The sequence below is a fragment of the Sarcophilus harrisii genome, chromosome 5 (genome assembly GCF_902635505.1).
Source record: "Sarcophilus harrisii chromosome 5, mSarHar1.11, whole genome shotgun sequence".
Taxonomy (NCBI): Eukaryota; Metazoa; Chordata; class Mammalia; order Dasyuromorphia; family Dasyuridae; genus Sarcophilus; species Sarcophilus harrisii.
The window spans coordinates 91,689,285-91,711,066 of record NC_045430.1 but is presented as its reverse complement, the minus strand read 5'-3'; the positions used below and the strand labels follow the sequence as shown (position 1 = coordinate 91,711,066).

The 21,782-nt window shown below is 39.3% G+C and overlaps 1 protein-coding gene across 1 annotated transcript in view; it reads right to left on the bottom strand.

Annotated features, from left to right (window-relative positions):
* Positions 1-2,612: 2,612 nt before the first annotated feature.
* SLC11A2 (solute carrier family 11 member 2) overlaps positions 2,613-21,782 on the bottom strand; it is a 45,220-nt gene continuing 26,050 nt past the window's right edge. Inside the window, exons 10-17 of the mRNA XM_031937888.1 lie at positions 21,369-21,527; positions 21,002-21,088; positions 20,362-20,481; positions 19,030-19,179; positions 16,369-16,442; positions 12,165-12,318; positions 10,793-10,846; positions 2,613-5,657 (exon numbers count right to left, since the gene is read on the bottom strand). Of these exons, the coding sequence (XP_031793748.1) occupies positions 5,580-5,657; positions 10,793-10,846; positions 12,165-12,318; positions 16,369-16,442; positions 19,030-19,179; positions 20,362-20,481; positions 21,002-21,088; positions 21,369-21,527 (876 nt within the window). The 3' untranslated portion in view covers positions 2,613-5,579. The remainder of the gene's footprint in view (positions 5,658-10,792; positions 10,847-12,164; positions 12,319-16,368; positions 16,443-19,029; positions 19,180-20,361; positions 20,482-21,001; positions 21,089-21,368; positions 21,528-21,782) is intronic.

Here is a 21,782-nt window from a genome sequence, read left to right as displayed (position 1 = left end):
ATTTCTTATTATGAATTCCTTCTCTTTTGTATTCAAAGAAATATTAAACTTAGTCATTCACTAGACCCTTTTAAATGAGCATCAGCTCTTATTAGGTATTGATATCTTCCACACACTTTTATGACAACTTGTCCCTGCATTTTCCTATAGAACTAACATCCTTAGGAGGCAGTAGGGGCCAGGTAGGTCAAACTACCACCTTGACTATCACCTCCCCTCAGACTTCGCTAGAGCCAAAAACTCTTGACTCCAAGGGATCAAGAGCTATCAGGCTTCCAGAAAAACAGCTAGTACTTCCTGTCTGTCCTTTCCTCCCCCTCTATCTCCAACCTCTTCTCTGCCCAGGCAGGGGGCTTGATGCCTCAGCCATCATTCAGGGAATCAATTCCTGTGAAGATGTGACCTGGCTACTAACTTCTGCAGATGCTACAGCTCCTTTCTTGGCAGCCACTGAAAAAGAAAATTCTCATCACCAAAGTCCTTATCATGATGAAATAATTCAATATTAAATTCTATCAATGGAAATGACATTAAATCCTTAGACCATTTATTAACTGGGGAATGGTTCATTCTTATAAATTTGAAATCAATTATTTATCTAGCTGGAAAATGAGAACTTTATCAGCAAAACTCATTGCAAAATTTTAGTCCCAGTTAATTGTTTCCATTTTTATTTCAGCTTTATTGGATTTGTGCAAAAACTTTTTAATTTTATATAATCAAAATAATCCATTTTCTCTTCTATAATCCTTTCCATCTCTTCTTTAGTCATGAACTTTTTTTCTCTCATACGTAATTTTTTCCATAGATGTCTTTTACTCATGATATAACATGTACCCATATGGAGTTTACCTTGGTATAATGTATAAGATACTCATTTAATTCTAATTTCTCCCATGTTAAATTTTCCTATTACTTTTTGTCAAAAAGGGATTCCTTATCCCAGTAGCTGGGATCTTTGTGTTTATTTAATATTGTTTTGCCACAGTTCTCTTTTAATGTCCTGACCCAGTTTCCCTAATTGACTTACCTCAGTTACTTGATCTCAAGATCTCAGGCTATAATCATTCCCTCTTAATGTTTGATGGGATAAAGGTCTTTAACCATTTTAGACATCATTAGAATATCAGGTGCCTCCTCCCATTAGGTCATATCCATCTCAGGTACCTCCCCCATCATGTCATCATTTTTGTTACCCTATAAAAGAATTTTGTATCGGACATTCGCTGCTGGATTCTCAGATAGTCTCATTTAGCCCTGGGACCAAAGCATGGATCCATTTGGTCTCAGTAAATCTCTCCCTTTCAAATTAAATATTAATAACTCTCTATCTTGCCTCAGTTTCTCCGGCATTACAATATTAAGGTATTTAAGGTATTAAATATATTTGTCATAGACTATATCTGTTCTACTTAATGATGTTTTTAAATCAGAAACCAAACTGTTTTTGACAAATTACTACTTTGTTGTATAGTTTGAAATCTGAAACAACTAAGTTTCCTTTGTATCCATTTCTTTTCACTGTCTCTTAAGATTCTTGATCTCTTTCTGAAATAATTTTATCTTTATTTTTTTCTAGACCTTTAGTAGTTATAAAAAGATCCTTTGTGATAGCACTGAATAAGTAAATTTATTTAAATAGTAATTCTTCCTGTCAGCTCATATAACCCATGAGCAATTAATATTTTTTCCAATTAATCAATCTTCATTTCAGTAAACTGTTTTTTTATAGTTGTAGTTATATAATTCTTGTGCATGGTATAATCTTGGAAGATAAACTTGCAAGTACTTTATACATTCTGTAGCACTTTTAAACAGAATTTCTTTTTCTATCTCTTTCTACTGGGTATTATTGGTATTATGTAAAAATGCTAATGATTTGTAAGGATTCATGGCATATCTTTCAAGTCTGCTCAAGTTATTGCTTCATTTAATCACATTTTTATTATGTTTTATGTAATTTTGTTACAAAAGGCTTCCTGAGAAACAGAATATTTGCAATGTAAAAACAAAATACATCAATAAAACTTTAAAAACCACCATTTTCTTATCCCTATATTTTCATACTTAAAAGACCACACACATGACTTTTCCAGTGATATTCGAGAAAAGAGTTCCATCCTCTGGGCAGCAGTTGTGAAATGTAACCTCCCAATACCTACTTCTAAAATTTAGAGATGTAGCCAGCCCTTGATTTACCTAAAAGTAAACAAGCCAAGCTCCAGCTCATGTTTACCAGATATGGCATTCAGAAATAGACTGTTTCCTTGAGAACTCTCAAGGAAAAAAGGTACAATTGATGAACGATGACAAATCACAAGCAACTCCCCCTCAATGGGGATTTAATGTCTCAAAGATAGATGAACAGATAGGTGGATGAATGGAACGCTAAGATTTTATAACAATTTTTGGCACAATAAGTCCAGTAAAGTTCTAGAAATTCTTCCTAATCCTATTCTGTTTAAAAATAAATTAGATTACAAAGGAAACCAATTATATTGAAATTCAATTATCAAAAAAAAATTTTTTTAATTAAAAAATATTTATTAGTTTATAGACCTTGGGTAGGATCTCATGTTCTAAGAGAAGCAACTGCAATTTCTTTCTGGATATTTTTTTTTTTTTTGGGGGGGGGCATTTAAAGTGGAGTAAGTTGTATCAGTATGTAGTTAGGCAGGCTTGGAATGAGGAAGACATATTCCCATACCCATACTTTTTCACTAGCTTTCTCCCATAATTCAAAGGTATTCCCTTTTTCATTCTTGTCTCTCAGAATTCCTGGTGTCCTCTTGAGCCTCAGCTCAAGAAGCACTTGCATCTGAAAGTCTCATTAGCCATTAGTGTACTCCCCTCACAAAGCTAGCTTGTGTTCATTTTACATACATTGTACATATACAGAACAAGTTTAGGGATAGAGCTGGGGTTAAGATTAGAGTTGGAACTAAGGTTAGAAAATGTGTTGACATTTTGGCTGTGGTCCTTCATACTGGACATCACTATGTTAGAGTCAATTTACAGTGTGTCCAATTGTGGCTGATCAGACCAATATAAGTTCAGAATGTTCTGCCACAGGTCGGACACATTTAGTCCCCATGAATATCTGGGGTAGCTTCTTTGATTTTTTATATTTGTGTTTATTTTATGACCCACTAGAATATAAGTTCCTTGAGGACAGGGGCATTCTACTTTTTGGGTTGCAGTTTTGCTACAGTAAATACTTAAATGTTTGTTGATTCATCAAACAAACAGATCCAAGGGACTGTCAGCTAAAAGAAGAGTAAGGTTTTATCTTTAGTGGGCAGGAAAGCAGTTTTCAGTTTAAATAAAGAAGACCTTAATTAAGGCTGTCTAAAAATGAACCAAGATGCCTTTGAAAGTAATACATTTATTGTAGGATGCCAGTTACGGAAAGCAAGGGGTGAAGGGTCCCTTCTGAGTCTAAAACTCCAGAGCATTTGAAATGATCTGATTCACAAAAATGCCATAGCAAGGAATTGAGTCATTATGCAAAATGAGAGGTATGCCACTGACTCTTACTTATTCTTAATTCTCCACTCCAATGGAAAAGAGGAAAAATTGGAAAGAATTCTTTAAGCCTGTTTTTGAAAACCCAATGATAGGAGCCACCAATAGGAAGCTTGTTGTTTTGATGCTCCCCTTCTCATACTTCTTTTTGACTAAGGGAAACAATCTAATTAATAAAGGAAATGAGCATTTGTAAAAATGAACATTTTAGATTCAAGTTTTTCAAAAATTAACAGGAGTACTTAAATTGTCATAAAGCAACTCTGGAGTTCAAAAAGACCAATTCAGAATCAATTTTACATTCCAATTTACTAGACTAGAAACTTCTTGAGGGCAGAGATCCCATCTTGGGGCTCACCTGATACCAGGCTTAAAGGATTCCTAGAAATATAACAGGTATTTAATAAATATTTTACAAAACAAAAGACTTTTTCACTTAAATGGTTCAGACGCTTAATAAATTTCAAACTATTTCCCCTAACCCTACTTCTACTATTAATAAACAACCAGCATGCTATAAATACTCAAGAATTTCTAGAATTTCTGATGTGTAAAGGAATGTTCAAGTTTCAAACAAGATTCAAGCTAACAATTCTAACAAAGGGAACTAGGGCCTTAGATAACAAAGTAAATTGTGAATAAATTTAAACTATGCTTTAAAAACAAGTTGACTTGAAATGTAATGAATTTTTTAAACGGCCTTGGATCAGCTAATCTATTTCAAGAGATAGCAGATTGATAATCACAGAATCAGAGAATGTAGGTGCTAGAAGAAAGCTTAAAAATTATCTAATTCAAATGTTTTGTTTGCTTTTCAGATGATGAAACCAAGTTGGAGGGGTAAAGGCCACAAAAACAAGTGAGTTATGGCTAAAATCCAAGTTTTCTGATTTCTATGCCACTGTCAATGTCCACTTTGCCACAATGCCCAGAAATCTCACTCCTGAAAGATTACATTTAAGATCACATCTAGCTGTTGGTAAAACAAATACCAGTAACCACAGGAAGCAAACTTTGGGCCTGTATGGAGTGTTTACATAAAGACATGAAAATATCAGAAATGGTAGGCAGTTCCAAAGAATACCTGAAATGTCCCGTGCAAGTTAAAAAAGTTTAAGGCTTTAGACTTTTGACTTTTGACCAGAAAAAATGATAAGCTAATGGTCATCTGGGATGTGACATCTGGAAGTAGTAAATTAAAGATCTTAGCAAACATTATGATGTTTTATAATTTAAAGCTTAAATATTACAGGCAAGAAGTGGTAGATGATCCTTTGGAAAAAAGAAGTGATTATTAGGCACAATATTTTTCTTTCAAATACCAAGTATATAGTCTGGTTTTCACCAATTTAAATATAACTTTGACTTCTTATATGAAGCATTATTTTTGGTTTGTTTGTTTGTTTTTGCTGAGACAATTGGGGTTAAGTGACTTGCCCAGGACTCAGCTAGGAAGTGCTAAGTTGTCTGAGGTCAGATTTGAACTTAGATCCTCCTGACTTCAGGGTTGGTGCTCTATCCACTGTGCTATCTAGCTGCGCTAATAGGAAGCATTATTTTAAAGGAGATTCAGTTTGACTAATTCAGCTTTTAAAAGCCCCATTAATTCTCCTTTCTCATCTCTGATCCAGAGAGTTCAGTGTAATCTGACTTCTCTAAGCATTAAAAAGTTTTAAAAACTACAATCATCAATTTATATAAAATTTTTAAAATTCCACTCAAATATTTATATCTTTATATGTAATTATATAAATTATAACTTCTAAAAAAAAAAGTCAGAAATCACAACACAAGCCCATAGGGCACAAGGCCAAAATCCAGCAGTCATTTGATTCTTGATGCTCTCATGACTGTTTACACCTTTACAAGGTGAGTAGTTCTCTGTCCTCCACTTATATCGGTCGGCATTTAATAGCCGTCCCATAAGGAAATCTCTGACTTTTGTTCAAATTCCTTGAACAAAAACTCACCTCTGAACTAACAAAGTTATTATGTAACAGGTCACTTGGCATAAGAGTTTTTGAAAATATTATTTCAATAGTCTCTTGAAGCTGTCATCTTGAGAGGATGGAGTCAGTGTCAACGTTGTTCAAGAGGAAGAGCTCAGGATGAGAATTCAGTCCTAGGTGGTACTAAAGGCAAAGAGAAAAAGCAAAATAAAAGATAAGTCAGAGATATTTTTCAGCGTCAGACTGATCCCAAATATGAAATGCCAGACTCATCCCAAATATGAAATGATTGTAAACAGTGTATCAGCCTAGTTATTTCTTAGGGACTGCCACACTAAATCTATTACTGATATCTCAGAAGAAAAATCAGTTTTGGAGAAGGGAAAGTTTGTCATGGTTGACCACAAATATAACAACAGAAATGAGAGATGAGAGAACATTTAGAGTTGAAAGTGATTTTAGAGGTTAAGTCCAATTGTCCTTCCCATTTTGCAGATAAGGAAGGAAATCTGCTTAGGATCATACAGCTAACGTCTGCAACAAGATACTCTTCCAGAGTCCAGCCCTCCCTGGGAGCAATATCCCACTTCTCACAAAAGTGAGACTGCTGGGTTAGAAATGCTGTTGGCAGAATCAATGTCTGATCCTGCAAAGACAAATCTTGAAGTCTGTCTATTGCTGATCTCATTCATCTTTCTTTTTAGGCTGGGGAGATCAAGAAGGAGAGAACTATTGGTCATTCAGAAAGGTAACTTCCTAGCAATTTTTTCCCCTTTCACCTCCTCCCTTCTCTTTTTCTTTGTTTCTGTCCTTGTTGAAAATTGATGGTACTGCAGATATAGCCAGGGATATTAAAAAGTTGGTGGTTGTCCTAAGATATCTGAATGTTGGTGAGTCCAATACCAGCCTAACCAGGTCAAAATACTGTGGTTGAAACAGGTTGTGAGTTCAATATGAATTTCATGTTGTATATAGATTGATCTTTTTTTCACAGGAATATGTTAGAAGGATTTTATAAGAAATAGTCTTTTTCATAGAAATATGCTGCTCCACATGGTAGGGATGGTTCAATGAGTGAAGAGGGTAGGCACTTTTATCAGGCATGGATATGCTTATTTATGTGTACTGACTCAATCCTTCATCCTTCATAGCAAAGGTAGACATTTGGCCCATGAACTCCTTTTAGCTCATTATTGGAAAGTGAGCACCTCTAATATCAGGTTGAAACTTATTCTTTTTAATGCCTTCAAGTTTGCAAAGCATTCCACACACATTTCCATTCATCCTCTCACTTATGAGGTAGAATTTATCAGTGAGCAATCTACAATTCAGAGAATAAGTGTTTGGTGTTGTTCTATTGAGGTAGTATTTAAACTGAGGTCGTCCTGACAGTGCAAACAGTTCTTGGTCTATCACTGGCTGTTTCCCAGTAGCCACAATATAAATCAACTGATCCAATATGTGATAATTAGGACATAGGATGGATTAATGGAATAAATTCTGAGTAGGATTGAGACAAGATCAAATCCCAGTTCAGCAGAACTATGTCACTCTATGTTCTTGGTTAACTTACTTCTGAGCCTCAACTTATTCATCTATAAAATGGGAATATCATATGTACTTCCTACCTCAAAGTGCTTTGAAAAGCACTGTCAAAAATGAAATTAAAATTCCAAGTCAGTTTATGCCTTTGAATAGCTGAGTGTTTGGAAATCAAAGCATGAGCCTGGACCTTCTTAATACTGCAGCATTCACAGGTGATGACAGAAATAAACACTCACCAATCTTTTTCTCTAACTTTTCCAGCAGCTGGGGAGCAAGGGATAGAGGACATTCTACTGGGCCCCACCCCAGAAAATGTTTCTTGTTAATTTGAGTTTTTATGACTTAATCTTTCCTATTAGTATGAGTTTTTTCTTAGGAGACTCACTTAAACCACAAGTCAATCAGGTGGAGAGAAAGGAATGCATTTTACCAAGGGTTTCTCTGGTGGGGTCACTTGTAACACCCAGATTTTTTTTTTTTAAAGCAGGATATATCAGTCTGAACTGGGCTTTCCTTAAAGTTAACTGTGCAACTATCACGAGTCACAACCCATGTAGTCTGTACCTGGTGCCACGTGCAAACAATCAGAATATTGTCTGAACAAGTGGGACTCTGGAAAGAATACTCCAAAGGGGAAAATGGACCCCACGAAGTTTTAGAACAACTTACTGAGGCCCACAGTGCCCAAGGTTACATAGGTAGGCCACCTTGTGACTTCAGATCTTAGGCTCCTTCCTAGTACATTGTGATCACTTTCCCCACAACCATACTGTGACATGGGTAGGGGAAGGAAAGGAAGGGAAGCCCCCACTAGGTGCAGGTAAAATGAATGTGTCTAGATCACACAACTAATAATCAGGGCTGGCATCTGATTTCTCCTCCCAGATTCCAATATAGAGATATTGGAAGGCAGAGGCCTTCACACTGACTTCTAAGTGGAAACAGTGAATTGTTTTTCTGTGAAGTTTCTTTAAGAGCTCACATTTAAGGGGTAGCTAGCTGGAGCGGTGGATAGAGCACCAGCCCTGATGTCAGGAGGACCTGCATTCAAATCTGGCCTTAGACACTTCATACTTCCTAACTGTGTGACCCAGGCAAGTCACTTAACCCCAACTGCCTCAAAAAAACTAAACAAAACCCTCACATTTAAGAAATCACTCTTCAAATACATTTTAAAAAATTCTTTGTATTTTTGACATGTTTTGTAGGATTAAAACACCTGCTAATGATGTGATTTTTCACATTGATGCACAAAAGGCTCACTGTGTATGGCAGAGAAAACCTTTATGTAGAACTGCACAAAGTGTTTTAACACTACTTGCTGATCTGCAAGTTCGACTCGGCTGGCCGGTCCTGACTGCAAGCAGCCCATTCTTTGGACTTTATGAGCCACTTTTCTCTACCAGTTCTAAATAAAAATGATGACTTCATTTCAAGTTAATAAATAGCTGAAGTTAGAACATGAGGACAGATATAGAGTCACTAAGGCCTCTTAACAAATTATCACACTGGGGAAAAAACACACCCAAGAAAACAAATTGGAAAAAGAATTTAATTACAAATCAAATTTACATAGTGTTTCATGGTCAATAAAATCTGTGAAAGTTTCACAAAGAAAACTCCTGACTGCCAGGGACCCCTAGGAACCCACAAGAAATCACACAGATTTGTTCTCAGATAAATTGCCTTTATCACAGACCACAGAGCTAGAGGAGAGCATCAAACACAAGAGCATTTATTAAGGGTCTACTATGCACTAGGCACCTTGCAAGGTGCTGAAAGTACAAAGACAAAAATCAAACAATCTTGCTCTTCAAAAAGCTTATGCACATGGTTCAAATACATAAATTGCTAATGCCCCACCCCTAAATACACATGAATTAATTAAAATGAGATTTGTATCCTGGTTTGGGAAGATTTGACTTAACTGTTTATATCTGGGGAATGAGAGTTTTTCTCATTAAATTGGAAGTGAATGTTCTACTGACCATCTTGAGTTTTTGTCTGTGACTACAATTGAAACTTCAAGGAGCTGAGGCAGGAGAATGGATGGAGAGGCTTATCAGGTACCATGTTGAGAAAAGACCTCCATTCCCTGGAACCTCCCTCACTGCAACTAACAAGCACAGGCTTGCTGTGGGTGCTCGGAGATCTGCAGAGGGCAGGGGCAGTGGGGGGGGGGGAGCAGGAGCAAGCGTGTGATAGGGGTACAATGACTGGAAAGGCCGCTCTGTGCTCCAAGCCTGTACACAGTATCCATGGCCTGTGCTGAGCTCTTCTTAGTGTTCTAATTGTGCAAGTGTGACACAAGTGACAACCCATCCTATGTGTACCTAGTGCTGGATGCACCAGGTAAGAATGATGCTGCCTGGGCTCAAACAAGGGCACGTCATGAACAAGTGGGGCTCTGGAAAGGAAACTCCAAGAATTCAAGTCCCGCAAATCCATGCCCATATCTTTTCTAATAACTAAAAATATTAGAGGCAGACAAAGAGGAAAATTAGTGTAAGTGCCTGACTGGAGACCATGCACTATATGGGACATTAGTATTCTCTGTACCTTACAGCAGCACATTGGGTGAAGGGAAGAAATAGCTAGATCAGTCTTTTCAAGTCACATAATGCCTGAAAAGGTCTAAGGCAGATGGCAGAATGACTTATGGTCTTTCAAGAATCTCTTAACTTGGGGAGCAGGACAAAACATTTATTTTTTGGAATAGCCAATGTGGGAGTATTTTTATTGCACATTTGTTGCAAATGTTTTGGAGGGTTTTGGAGGGAGGGGCCAGGAAAGTTGACTTTTATTCAATGGAAAAAATGAAATGAAAATATTTTTAAAAAGAGCTTTCTTTTGTCTGCTAAATTGATGAGATCATTATTAACATCCATCATCACCAAATCATCAACAGCTGTGAATACTGCCAAAATCAGATTCTCACCTACCACCCATTCCATTTCAAGTGCCAAAGATTAAGTGTGAATGAAGTGTGTTGTAATAACCCTAGCTTCACATAAAAGGTATTAAATCAGAATGCTCCCAAAATGGAGAACCATCTAAAGCTTATGAAAAAAAGAAGTGTGCAAGTGTTTCCTCATTCCTACCTATCATTTATGAAGAAAGTTAAAGTGACAAAGGGATGAGAAATCTGATCCTGCATAATCTTGTTATGCTTCCTAAGTCAGATGAAAGGCCTGACTAGTAAATATAGGATAGCTCCAAGCAATTCTGGCCATGGTTTCTTTACTTCTTTCCTTCCTGCCTTTTTTTCCCTTTCTTTCTTTTTTTAAATAACTAAAAATCAGAAAATGAAAGGGTTTCACAGGGGCACCTAAATATCTTCCTCAAGAGAAAAGACAAGGAAATCTGGCTCTCCTCAAGCAACTGATCTGTAGCTTAATGTTGGAGTGGAAGTGTTTAGTATTTCTATAATAGCAGCAAAAGCATCTTAAAGCCCACAAGTAACTCCCAACCCCCAACCTGGATGACACCCACAGTTCAAAGGGGGAAGGTCACAAATTAAAAAAAAAATCCATGCTTTTAACATCTTTGCAGAACAATCATCCCCAAAATACATAGTGGACCTGAAGGAAAAAAACCAAGGGGACCCCGGAGTTTTGTGCAATGGCACATACATGTGGCTAAGTTCACACAGTAAACCATAGAAACGCACTGGCTCTGATGGCTACCTGCGAAAGCCAAACAGGCTAACCCAGTGCTTAGCGAATGTACCCAGCAGCGGCTTCTTCAGTCAGCAGGGTTTTAGAGATGCTTACCGTCTGTCCACAGTCCATAAAGGACAAACCCAAAGCAATCAAACACTGCCAACTCTGAAAGAGAAGACAAAATTGTCACTCACACTGAAGGAAGGAAAGGCTGATCTCGGCAGCAGAACCGCCCAGCTTGAACCTAGATGACTGGTCCACATTCTTCTGCCACATGGGGTCTATTTCATGTAGAAGTACATGGGTACCTCCTTATTTACCCAAGAACTCTGCTATTCAAGGAGACCATTCTCCTTCCCAGGAAGCATCAGGACAATGCTTACTTATTTACTCTGAAGCATGCTACTTCAGTGCTTCACAAGGCCCTGTGCAGATGGCAGGTGTTCAATAAACATAAAAAAATTAAAGCACAACAGCTTGCCCCAGAATGACTGGGAACTTTGGGAGAGATGGAGTCAGGAGACAAGGGAAGTGTGCAGGGAAGAGAATTCTAGCAAAGGGCCCAGACACTTAGGGGTCTCCAGCCTCCCACAGGCAAAGGTCCAGTTTGTGAGGGCACACTGCTAGAGCTGGAAAGGTGACACTCAACTGTTTCCAGGCCCACTGAATGGATCAGTGCAGGGGCTGAGCTTATGTCTGGCTGCAGTAAGAACTCAAGCCCAGCCAGGCCAGGGGAGCACTTGAGGCCATGTGGCAGTGGTGACAGAAGGAATGGCCTTGAGGGTACACTGAAGGATGGAATAGTGAAGATTCATGTTGGCCAGAGTGGTACCTTCTGGGACCATAGAGCCTCATGTCTGCTGACACTTATTCAACCCATCCCAGAATATTTGTGTACTGCTTATATTCATGATTGAACAAAATGTTAAATTTCAATTAAAAGTTACTGAAAAGAAAGACATTACTTTCCCCACCTCCAAGGTCATGGGTCTCCTGAACCCCACCCAGAAAAAACACTCTTGCCTTGGTGTTTTTCATTATGGGACTAAGGGAACAGACAGACAGACTGTGCTCTCACTTTGAAGGCTCCAAGTAAACTAGGAGAAATAATGAACTAAAAGGTCCTAAAAAGTGGACAGAAAGGCCTCTGTGGCTTCTCTTTTTGACCCAGAGGATGAATTTCAGTAGAACTTTCTGGGAGTCTTGATTCTTAGTGTCTGTTTGCCTTTGATGGGGGACCAGAAAGGAAACCTCAAAGAAAAGGCTTAGAAAGGGCAGGTTTAGGAACCAAGGCTGAATTTTAGGGGAAAATAATCGTTAGTTTCCTGTAAATCTTGCAAAGGGCCTAGAAGTTTGAGAAACATGCAACACTGTATCATTGTCTCTGTTTCTAAATGTTAACCCCATCCAATAATACAATGGAAGTCTCCACAATCCTGCTAGCTGTGGTCCCTTCCCCCAATACTCCTTGGGAATCACTCACCAGATAAAACACAAAGCAGAGATAGGCCACAGAGATTACAGCAGCCACCACATATAATGCCATGTTCCCCAGGTCTTCAACATAGACAACCACAAAATACATGTTGATGCTACAGATAAGAAGAACAAAGATTCCACCTGCAATCCTCCAGCCCCTGCAAAAAAAAAAAAAAAAAAAAAAAGAGTTGATTAATATCACTGCAGAAATAGTTGTTCCACAATAGTCAAAGATCTGCGAGTTTTCAAAATTAGGGAGAATAAGATGACAGGAAAAAATAATGATGAATGTTGGAGGGAATGTGGGAAAACTGATGCATTCTGGAGAACAATTTGGAACTATGCTCAAAAAGTTATCAAACTGTGCATATCCTTTGACCCACCTAGTGTTTCTACTGGGCCTAGCATTCATATACCACAATTTATTCAGCCATTCTCTGATTTATGGGCATCCACTCAGTTTCCTGTTTCTAGCCACTATGAAAAGGGCTGTCACAAATATTTTGGCATATGCAGGTCTCTTTCTTGTTTCCTATTTTTGTCGAAATACATGTTAGATCCAATATAGAAAAATAATATTCCATAACAATGATATTATTCTGTAAGAAATGACTAGCAGGATGATTTCAGAGAGGCTTGGGGAGACCTACAAGAACTGATGCTAAGTGAAATGAGCAGAACCAGGAGATCATTGTACGTGGCAACAACAAGACTATACAATGATCATTTCTGATGGACATGACTTTCTTCAACAATAAGACAGTTCAAACCAGTTCCACTTGCTCAGTGATGAAGAGAACCATCTACACCCAGAGAGAGGACTGTGGGAACTGAGTGTGGAATACAACATAGCATTTTCACTCTTTTGGTTATTATTTGCTTGCATATATTTTCTTTCTCAGTTTTTCTTTTTCTTCCTCCTTGATCTCATTTTTCTTGTTCAGCAAGATAACTATATATATATATTGGATCTAACATGTATTTCAACATATTTAACATATATTTGAACTACCTGCCAGCTAGGGGAGGAGATGAGAGGAAGGAGAGGAAAATTTGAAACAAAAAGTTTTGCAAGAGTCAATGTTGGAAAAATTACCCATGCATATGCTTTGTAAATAAAAAGCTTTAAAAAAAAATGAGGAGAAATTTTAATTACAAACCAGATTTACACAGTATCTTACAGTCAATAAAGCTTCACCAAAAAAAAAAAAAAAAAAAAAAAAAAAAAAAAAAAAAAAAGATAATTATTTTTAATGTGCCAGAAATTACCTAGCGATTGGGTATATTGAGGATGCCCTCAAATACATTAATACTCTCCAGTAATTAAGTTTCTATCATAGAAGTATATGACTAAAGCTAGTGCCTTTCACATGAAATCCCGGTCAACTTCTCTCCTGGCTCCTCTGAAAGCCTAAGTCTCTCTCTTAGACATAGCCACTCTAAGGGACCTCAGAGAGCTCATTTCACTTCTGGCCTGAGAGGTCTTTTGGTACCCATGGGCAAGCATGAATCAAACTAGAGGCAGAAAGTAAGAAATTACCTTAAGTATAAGTATGAGGAACAGCCTGTAGAAGCATTGAGACAAACTTTTGCCAAACTTAGTCCATCACAGAACCATTAGATCTAAATATAAACAAATCTAGCATCTTTGACCAGATGGAACTGTTGGCCAATGAAAGAACAAGGCTTAATTCGCAGTGAGTATAGATGGAGAACTAGGAGTCCTGGGAAACTCCATTACCTATGTAGTTTCCCCCTTTGACATTGTGTCCTGCTGCAATATGCCTCCCTAGAGTGCAGCAGACATAAAAATCAAAAAGAGGGGTTCAGCAGTCTTTTAGAGCCTTTTTCCACTGGCCAAGGTAGATGCAGAGGCTCCTGGGGCTAGGCAAGAAATGACCTGTGGAAACCAGAAAGAGGCCAAACCGAGCGCTTGATGCCCGGGCAGCTATGGCAGAAAGAACCCTGGACTTGGGAGTCAGAAATCTAGTCGTCAAGGCTGGCTTTCTCTGCCCCTAGTTCAATGGACAGTTTCCCTTCTATAAGCACAAGGACCCTGAATCTGATGATGTCTCAGGATTTTCTCAGCTCCAACACTGTGAGTTTGCCCTTATAAATGAGAAAGCAGCCTGCTGTGGAGAAAACTGTCACAGAGTTTAAGTTCAGGGGAAGCAAAAGCAATACTGAAGGAAATGGGCATGCAGAAAAGACATGGCACATGACGGCAGTTTAAGAATTTGAAATAGAACCAGGAAGAAAGTATGGAAGGTACAATTTGGCTTGATGATGTCAGGAAACACTTCCTAAGAACTCAAGCTGCCCAAAAATGGGTAGGGAAGGGATGGTGTCTGTAGGCAGAAGCCAGACAATCCCTTTTCTTGTCCGGAGGCTAATGGGACAGAGGGCTCCTTTTACAGATGTGTTAGACTAGACTGGCCTGAAGTCCTTTCTGAAGCTACAATGCTGTGATTGTGTTCTTTTGGTATGAAAATGTAGCAAAGCTCTGCATTAAACTCTCACACAGGCTTTCCATGGAGAAGCCAATGAGACACCTTGAGATTTAAGTGTCTTAAAGTCAACAGGACTAAAAGAAGCAACTTTCCACCTATCCCTACAACCTCTGAATATAGAAGTCAGTCAGAGGATGCTCAGCTCCCTGGCTGGCATCATGAAGTAAGGAGGAAGCCCTTTAGACCAAGAAAGAATTCTGCTGGGGAAGGCAGAGAGGATAAGTGAATTTCCTGGGCAGAGCCTGCAGAGATTCTTTTGTTAGGACCTCAGCCACTCAGGTCAACTTTTCCACCATCACCACTCAGTAAATCTAATAATGACCTCATCTTCTTGTCTCAGCCTTGGGCACACCTCCCTAAGTCTGATCCCTTTTGGCTTCCACAGAAGGGAATTCCCGGGGTTTCCTTCTGATCTCAGGCTCTTTTGTTGACTCCATGATCTCCTCTCCTTAAAGAGGAATATTCCCAAGTTCTTGTTCTCTTCTTGTTCCAGTCTCCTTTGAGAAATCTCATCCACTCTTTACCTCTTTGAAGGTGACTTCCAATTTTATGTCTCTGTGCTCAATCATCAGAGCTCCAGCCCCAAATTTTCAATTACTGACCACATTTGGGGATAGCTCACAAGTTCTTCAAACTCAACATGTCTAAAAATCAACTCATCCCACTCTCCCCAAACTTGCTCCTCCTAGTCACCCATAATGGTAGCTCAGAATCCTGAATTTTTACACGCCATCACCTCATCAATTAACAAGCTCTCAATTCTATCTTTATAATATCTGCTGGGATTCTTTCCTTTCCATCTTTCCATCTCAAAACTCCCCTATCTCTTTTTCATAAAACTGTCTGAACAGAACCATTCCTCTCTTGCCTTTAATTTATTACTTTTAGATCCATTTTTTACAAGACCCCCCTGAGATGCAGCACTAATCACATAACTCTTTTACTATTAAAAAAAAGAAAAAAAGGACTTCAGTGGTTCCCACTACAATTGAAACAAGTCAAAAAGACCTAACACTAGGGTCACAGACTTACTTGAACAGGGTTCTGCTTTATCTTCTCCATCCACACTTCCCACTTTATTCTTTCACATACTTTCTATTCCAGGCAACCACACTCTACTCTTCTTGCCTTATCTCTTTGAGCCTCTTCATCTCGATTCAAGCCATTTCTCATGCTAGGAATAGGTGATCCTGGCCCCAATCCTGCATGTTGTAATCACTTTTCCCTCAAAGTGCAAATCAAATCCCTCTTCCTGCATGAAACGTCCCTTGGATTTCCCAACTGAAAGTAATTTTCCTCAAATAGTCCTATGTCTGGCTATCTCACTTGGTTGTAGGACATTTTCTCCTTGTGTTAATTGTATTACTTATATTTTTGCACAGTAAAAACTATAGAGTCCTTGAGAACAAAGTCTCAATTATTTTTATCTTTTCCACCCAGCAAAGTGTTCTGCCCTACACACAGTAGGTCCTTAAATAAAATTTCTCCCACATCACCACTACTATAATGACACAACACCACTACAATAGATCCCCGAGGGGAAAAATACTCTCCACATTTTAAATAGTGCCCTCCAAAAGGTCTTTGATTCCCAGAATGATCCCTTGTTAGGGTCACTAGGTCACTAAGATTCTACTTCCTCAAGGACACTGGCACCTCTGATGGGGAGTTGGAGAGCAGTATCTATGGCATACTCACAGTCCATTGGCAAAGTCATTCATCACTGGGCGCAAACTGGTAAACGTGAGGACGGGGATGAGAGCAAAGGGAAGCTGAAAAAGAGAGAACTCTCATGAGAGAGGAGCCCTACAAGCAATAAACTGGGAAAATATTTTTACAGTCAAAGGTTCTGATGAAGGCCTCATTTCCAAAATATATAGACAACTGACTTTAATTTATAAAAAAATCAAGCCATTCTCCAATTGCTAAATGGTCAAAGGATATGAACAGACAATTCTCAGATGAAAAAATTGAAACTATTTCTAGTCATATGAAAAGATTCTCCAAGTCATTATTAATCAGAGAAATGCAAATTAAGACAACTCTGAGATACCGCTACACACCTGTCAGATTGGCTAGAATGATAGGGAAAGATAATGCAGAATGTTGGAGGGGATGTGGGAAAACTAATACATTGTTGGTGGAATTGTGAATACATCCAGCCATTCTGGAGAGCAATTTGGAACTATGCTCAAAAAGTTTTCAAACTATGCATACCCTTTGATCCAGCAGTGTTACTACTGGGCTTATATCCCCAAAGACATCATAAAGAAGGGAAAGGGACCTGTATGTGCATGAATATTTGTGGCAGGTCTCTTTGTAGTGGCTACAAACTGGAAAATGAGTGGATGCCCATCAGTTGGAGAATGGCTGAATGAATTGTGGTATATGAATATTATGGAATATTATTGTTCTGTAATAAATGACCAACAGGAAGATTTCAGAAAGGCCTGGAGAGACTTACACAAACTGATGCTGAGTGAAAAAAGCAGGGCCAAGAGATCATCATATACTTCAACAACGATACTATATGATGACCAATTCTGATGGACTTGGCCATCCTCAGCAAGGAGATTAACCAAATCATTTCCAATGGAGCAGTAATGAATTGAACCAGCTACACCCAGCGAAAGAACTCTGGGAGATGACTAAAAACCATTACATTGAATTCCCAATCCCCATATGTCCACCTGCATTTTTGATTTCCTTCACAGGCTAATTGTACAATATTTCAGAGTCTGAATCTTTTTGTACAGCAAAATAACGGTTTGGTCATATATACTTATTGTGTATCTAATTTATATTTTAATATATTTAACATCTACTGGTCATCTTGCCATCTGGGGAGGAGGTGGGGAAAGAGGGAAAAACTGGAACAAGAGGTTTGGCAATTGTCATTGCTATAAAGTTACCCATACATATAACTTGTAAATAAAAGGCTATTAAATAAAAAAAAGAGAGGAGCCCTATGTATCTGAATCATTCCACAAGTGACAGGCACCGGGGAGTCAAAAGCAAGAGAAAACATACTCAGACCATCTCTATCTCTAGCCTCTTTCCCATTTCCCAAAACCCTACCCAATTACCATGCCAGTTACACATAATTACTCCTATTGGTCTGACATATACCCTGGCTCTACTCCCCAGAACAGCCAGCACTGCCACTTAGCACTGATCGTGTAAAGAAATGTTTTACTCAACCTTATCTTTACAACACAGTCCTTCTCCATCTCTGCAGAATGAGTATTCATTCAATTCAAGGACCAAATGTATTCATTGCCAACTATGTGCCAAACAGCATAAAAAACTGAAAATAAAAAAGTGTTCCTTCAAGGAGTTTGGGCTACAAGATAAATAAAAATTACTTTTTCCAGGGGGTTGTGAGTAAGTGGAAGGAACAGCTTAAGTCTCCTGTAGGCAACAGTACTTAGGGGGTTTAGGGAACCAGAGAAGGAAGGCTAGGGACCAGCATAGTTGGGATGCAGAATGTGTAGGGACAGAGAGGGGCAATAAGGCTGGAGATGGAGGGTGATAAAGACTGGTCCTAAAAGCCCACCTGGAGACTCTGTACTGATACAAGGGATGGAGGAGCCCCTGGAGCAAAAGACAAAGAAAAGCAATGGAGCAAAGCAGAGACTGAGTCTGCCACAAAGTATGGCCTGTCCTATCTTTAGATGAGTATCTCTGCCACAGAGGATCAGGCAGATCAGCAGCTATTTGGAGCCTCAGAACTCTTAATGACATTAGTAAATTATGTCACTCCCCATTAAGCATACAGAAAATGCTCAATAAAGATTGGTTAATATGGTCATCTGTTAGTTCATGCTGATGTTTTTACATATTTGATCTCTTTTTTCCCATGCTTATTCCAGGTTGTCCTCTAGATTATAATTGTGCACCTTTTCATCTAAAAAATACTTTCCTTGAACAATCCCACAGAGAAGTAAGAGTGTGGAACATGGTCATACTGATTTGATCATTTGCTAAACTGATTAACATGTTTCTTCTTTCTTACAAGGGATAGCTTCTGGAGAAGATGGAAAATGTAAGAAACAAAGGCCTCAAAACATTTTTCAAAGAAGTCTCTGAGGCAGCCTAAGTATTATCATTTCCATTTAACAGATGAAGAAATTGAAGGTCAGAGAGCTGAAACACAATCAAAGATGGGCAACCACTGAAAAGTTACAGCCAAGGAGGTGGTGTCTGACAGGGAGCCAAGGCAGGGCATTCAGGCTTTCCCCACTGCCAAGGAAGGGAGCTGATATGCTGATTCTCATTCAGCCTTCCTTGCCTTTAACAGGGTCCTAACTATACCCAGGGGGTTCCCAAAATCCAGAGTCCAGGACGCTGCCTCTTCACCTGTAAGCTCTGCAGCACATTCAGGAAGTCATTCATCCCAGTCAGATGCTGCACATCCTGGAAGACTGCAACCAATAGTGTGGGAATGATGGCAATAGAACGTGTCAAGATCACTCTCGCAAACCGTGACCATTTCAGGTTCAGGAATCCCTGGAGAAAGGAACAACAGGTAGAGCTAAACACCTCCCATCCCAGTTTAATCAGGAGCAGATGGAAATCTCAGGGAGGGGGGAGGAGGTGAGAACAAATGTAAGTGGTAAGCTATAAAATACAGAGGCATCAGAGCAGGGAGGAGAGATGGTAGTTCTGAAAACCTACTCATATCAGGAATAGAGGGTAATAGGGAAAAATAGCTCATTAAGGGTATAACAACTTCCAAAATCTATAAGATGAAAATAAGAGGACAATGTGGGGACATAGAAGTGCATAGTAAGGGGAGCAGGATAAGGCGTGTTGATTAACAAGAATCCCTAAAGAGGGAAGGAAAAGTTTAGGATTCATGACTGGGGTGAGGATGAGCAGCAGCAAGACAAGTGAATGAACACAATTCAAGTAGAGGAGTTGGAAGGAATAGGAAATAGGAGTTATGCACAAACACTATAAAAATAATCGGGAGTAAAATTTATTAGAAAAAAATAATTGAGTTAATAATTATTGATATCAGACAAAGCCAAACTTAAGATTTAGTCAAGTGCGAAATCCACCTTTAATGTCAGTCAGTTTAATATAGGTTTAGAAGCATGTTTATGTATATGAGCATACATATGGGGCAATATGTGGGAATATATGCTTGTAAGTATGTGTATCTGTGTATATGGATCTGTGTATGTGTATGTAGACATAAATAAATCCGTGCTTAACTGAAGTCTGCTTGGGAGAGATGGGGTGGAAGGAGTAAAAATAGAATAAAGTAAAAAAAAACCAGCAGAACAGAAGAATAAATTAGAAGGAAGTAAATTTTGAGACTGTTACATAATGTGAATCCTCCCTGATGTTCTGCTAAGCCCATGAAAACATTTTTTCCCCTTTTTCTATTTCATTTTTTCTTCTTTTGTAATTTGTTCTAAATAAATTTTTTTTTAATTAAGGGGAAAAAAAGGAGAACTGGGTAGTGTGGTGGATAGAGAACTGGCCCTAGAGTCAGGAGGATTGGAGTTCAAATCCATATCCTTGATACTTCCTAGATGTGTGACTTCAGGTTACTCACTTAATCCCAATTGCCTGGCATCCTCCCTCCTCCCCAAAAAAGAAAGCTGTAAGCCTCTTTTTCCTATCTCACCTCCCTCCTCCCTCCTCCGCTCTCCTGCCTAATCCAATAGGAACAGCATGTACCTCCATAACAAACTGGCCAGAATAGGTCCCGGTCATGGTAGAGCTCTGGCCTGCAGCCAAGATGCCCACTGCCCAGATGTAGAGTGCTGCAGGCCCAAAGTAACATCCTAGAACCACACCCTGGAGAAAGAGAAGGAGGGAAAAGGTAAATGTGAGGTGGAGTCCAAGTCCCACTTCTCCAACTGAAAAACGCCTTTCCTGGTTTCTTCTTCTCTGCATGGTCATCATAATGGACCCCACCCACACAAAGCAAGAGGCTGGGGACTTAGAAATTTAAAGAAGTTTTTGATGGGAAACTAACCTTCCTATCCTTAAGCCTTCCCACCCAACTCTAGACTCTTCCGGCCCTTTTTTGACCTAATTTTGATCTTACTTTTTACAAGTGCCTATAGCTGTCTGATCAGCCTGACACCTGTACTTTGGGAATATGGGAATGCACTTTGGACCGAAAATGCCATCTACACCTAGGAAAAGAACTAAGGAGAATGAATGTAAATCAACACATCTTTCCCACGGTTTTACCCCTTTGCTATGATTTCTCTCTCCCAAAACAATTGATAAAGCAATGTTTCCTAAAAAATAAATTTTAAAAATAAAGACCTGCTCCTGTGGGCCCACAACCTTATGTGAAGACACTCACCCCCTTGTAGAGGTCCACAGTCAGCGTGGTATTACTTTCAGGAAACAGGTTACTGTGAGGACTGCTGCTATTGAGGCAGATTTCACGCTGGAATTCAATAGATAAAAGAGCATGCTTTCATTTCAGAAGAAAAGAGACACAGCTAAAAGGCAGACCCCTACAGCAGGCTCCAGCAAAGCTGTTGCAGATAAGACAGCTAATCAAAGGACCTGCTTGGACAAAGGCTGGACCGGAGTCTCCCTCAGGAGCCCCCACCCCCAGAAGCAGGGTGTTGGCCTGCTCCCTCCGTCTCTCTGGGAGGCTGGCCCCTCGCTCCCCAGGTGAGGTCTCCCTCAGCCCTCGGCCTCTGTGTCTCACACTCACTCACCACTTGCATGTTGGTTTGATTAAAAAAGGCCTCGGCAAAGACCGAGACGACAAAGACGTTGATGATAAAGGAGACAAAGAGGGCAATGCAGGACTCAATGAAGAAGTACTTGTTGGCTTCCCGGATCTCCCGTTTGTTGGCCCTGTTCACCTGCCTGGACTGGAAAGGCAGAGAGAGGCAGTGGTGAGCTCAGTCCAGGGGAGGCAGCTTTCATTCAGTAACCCACCAACCTGAGGGGGAAACCTGGTGATGGGCAGGTGATCTAACAATTAACAAGCACCTCTCATGTGCTAGACTAGAAGGACAGAGACAAACGCGAACAAACAGTTCCTGTGTAAAATCTGCTTCTATGTCATCAGGAAGAAAAACAGGTATCCAATAGAGTGCAGATAAAATACAGAAATAAAAGGTAAT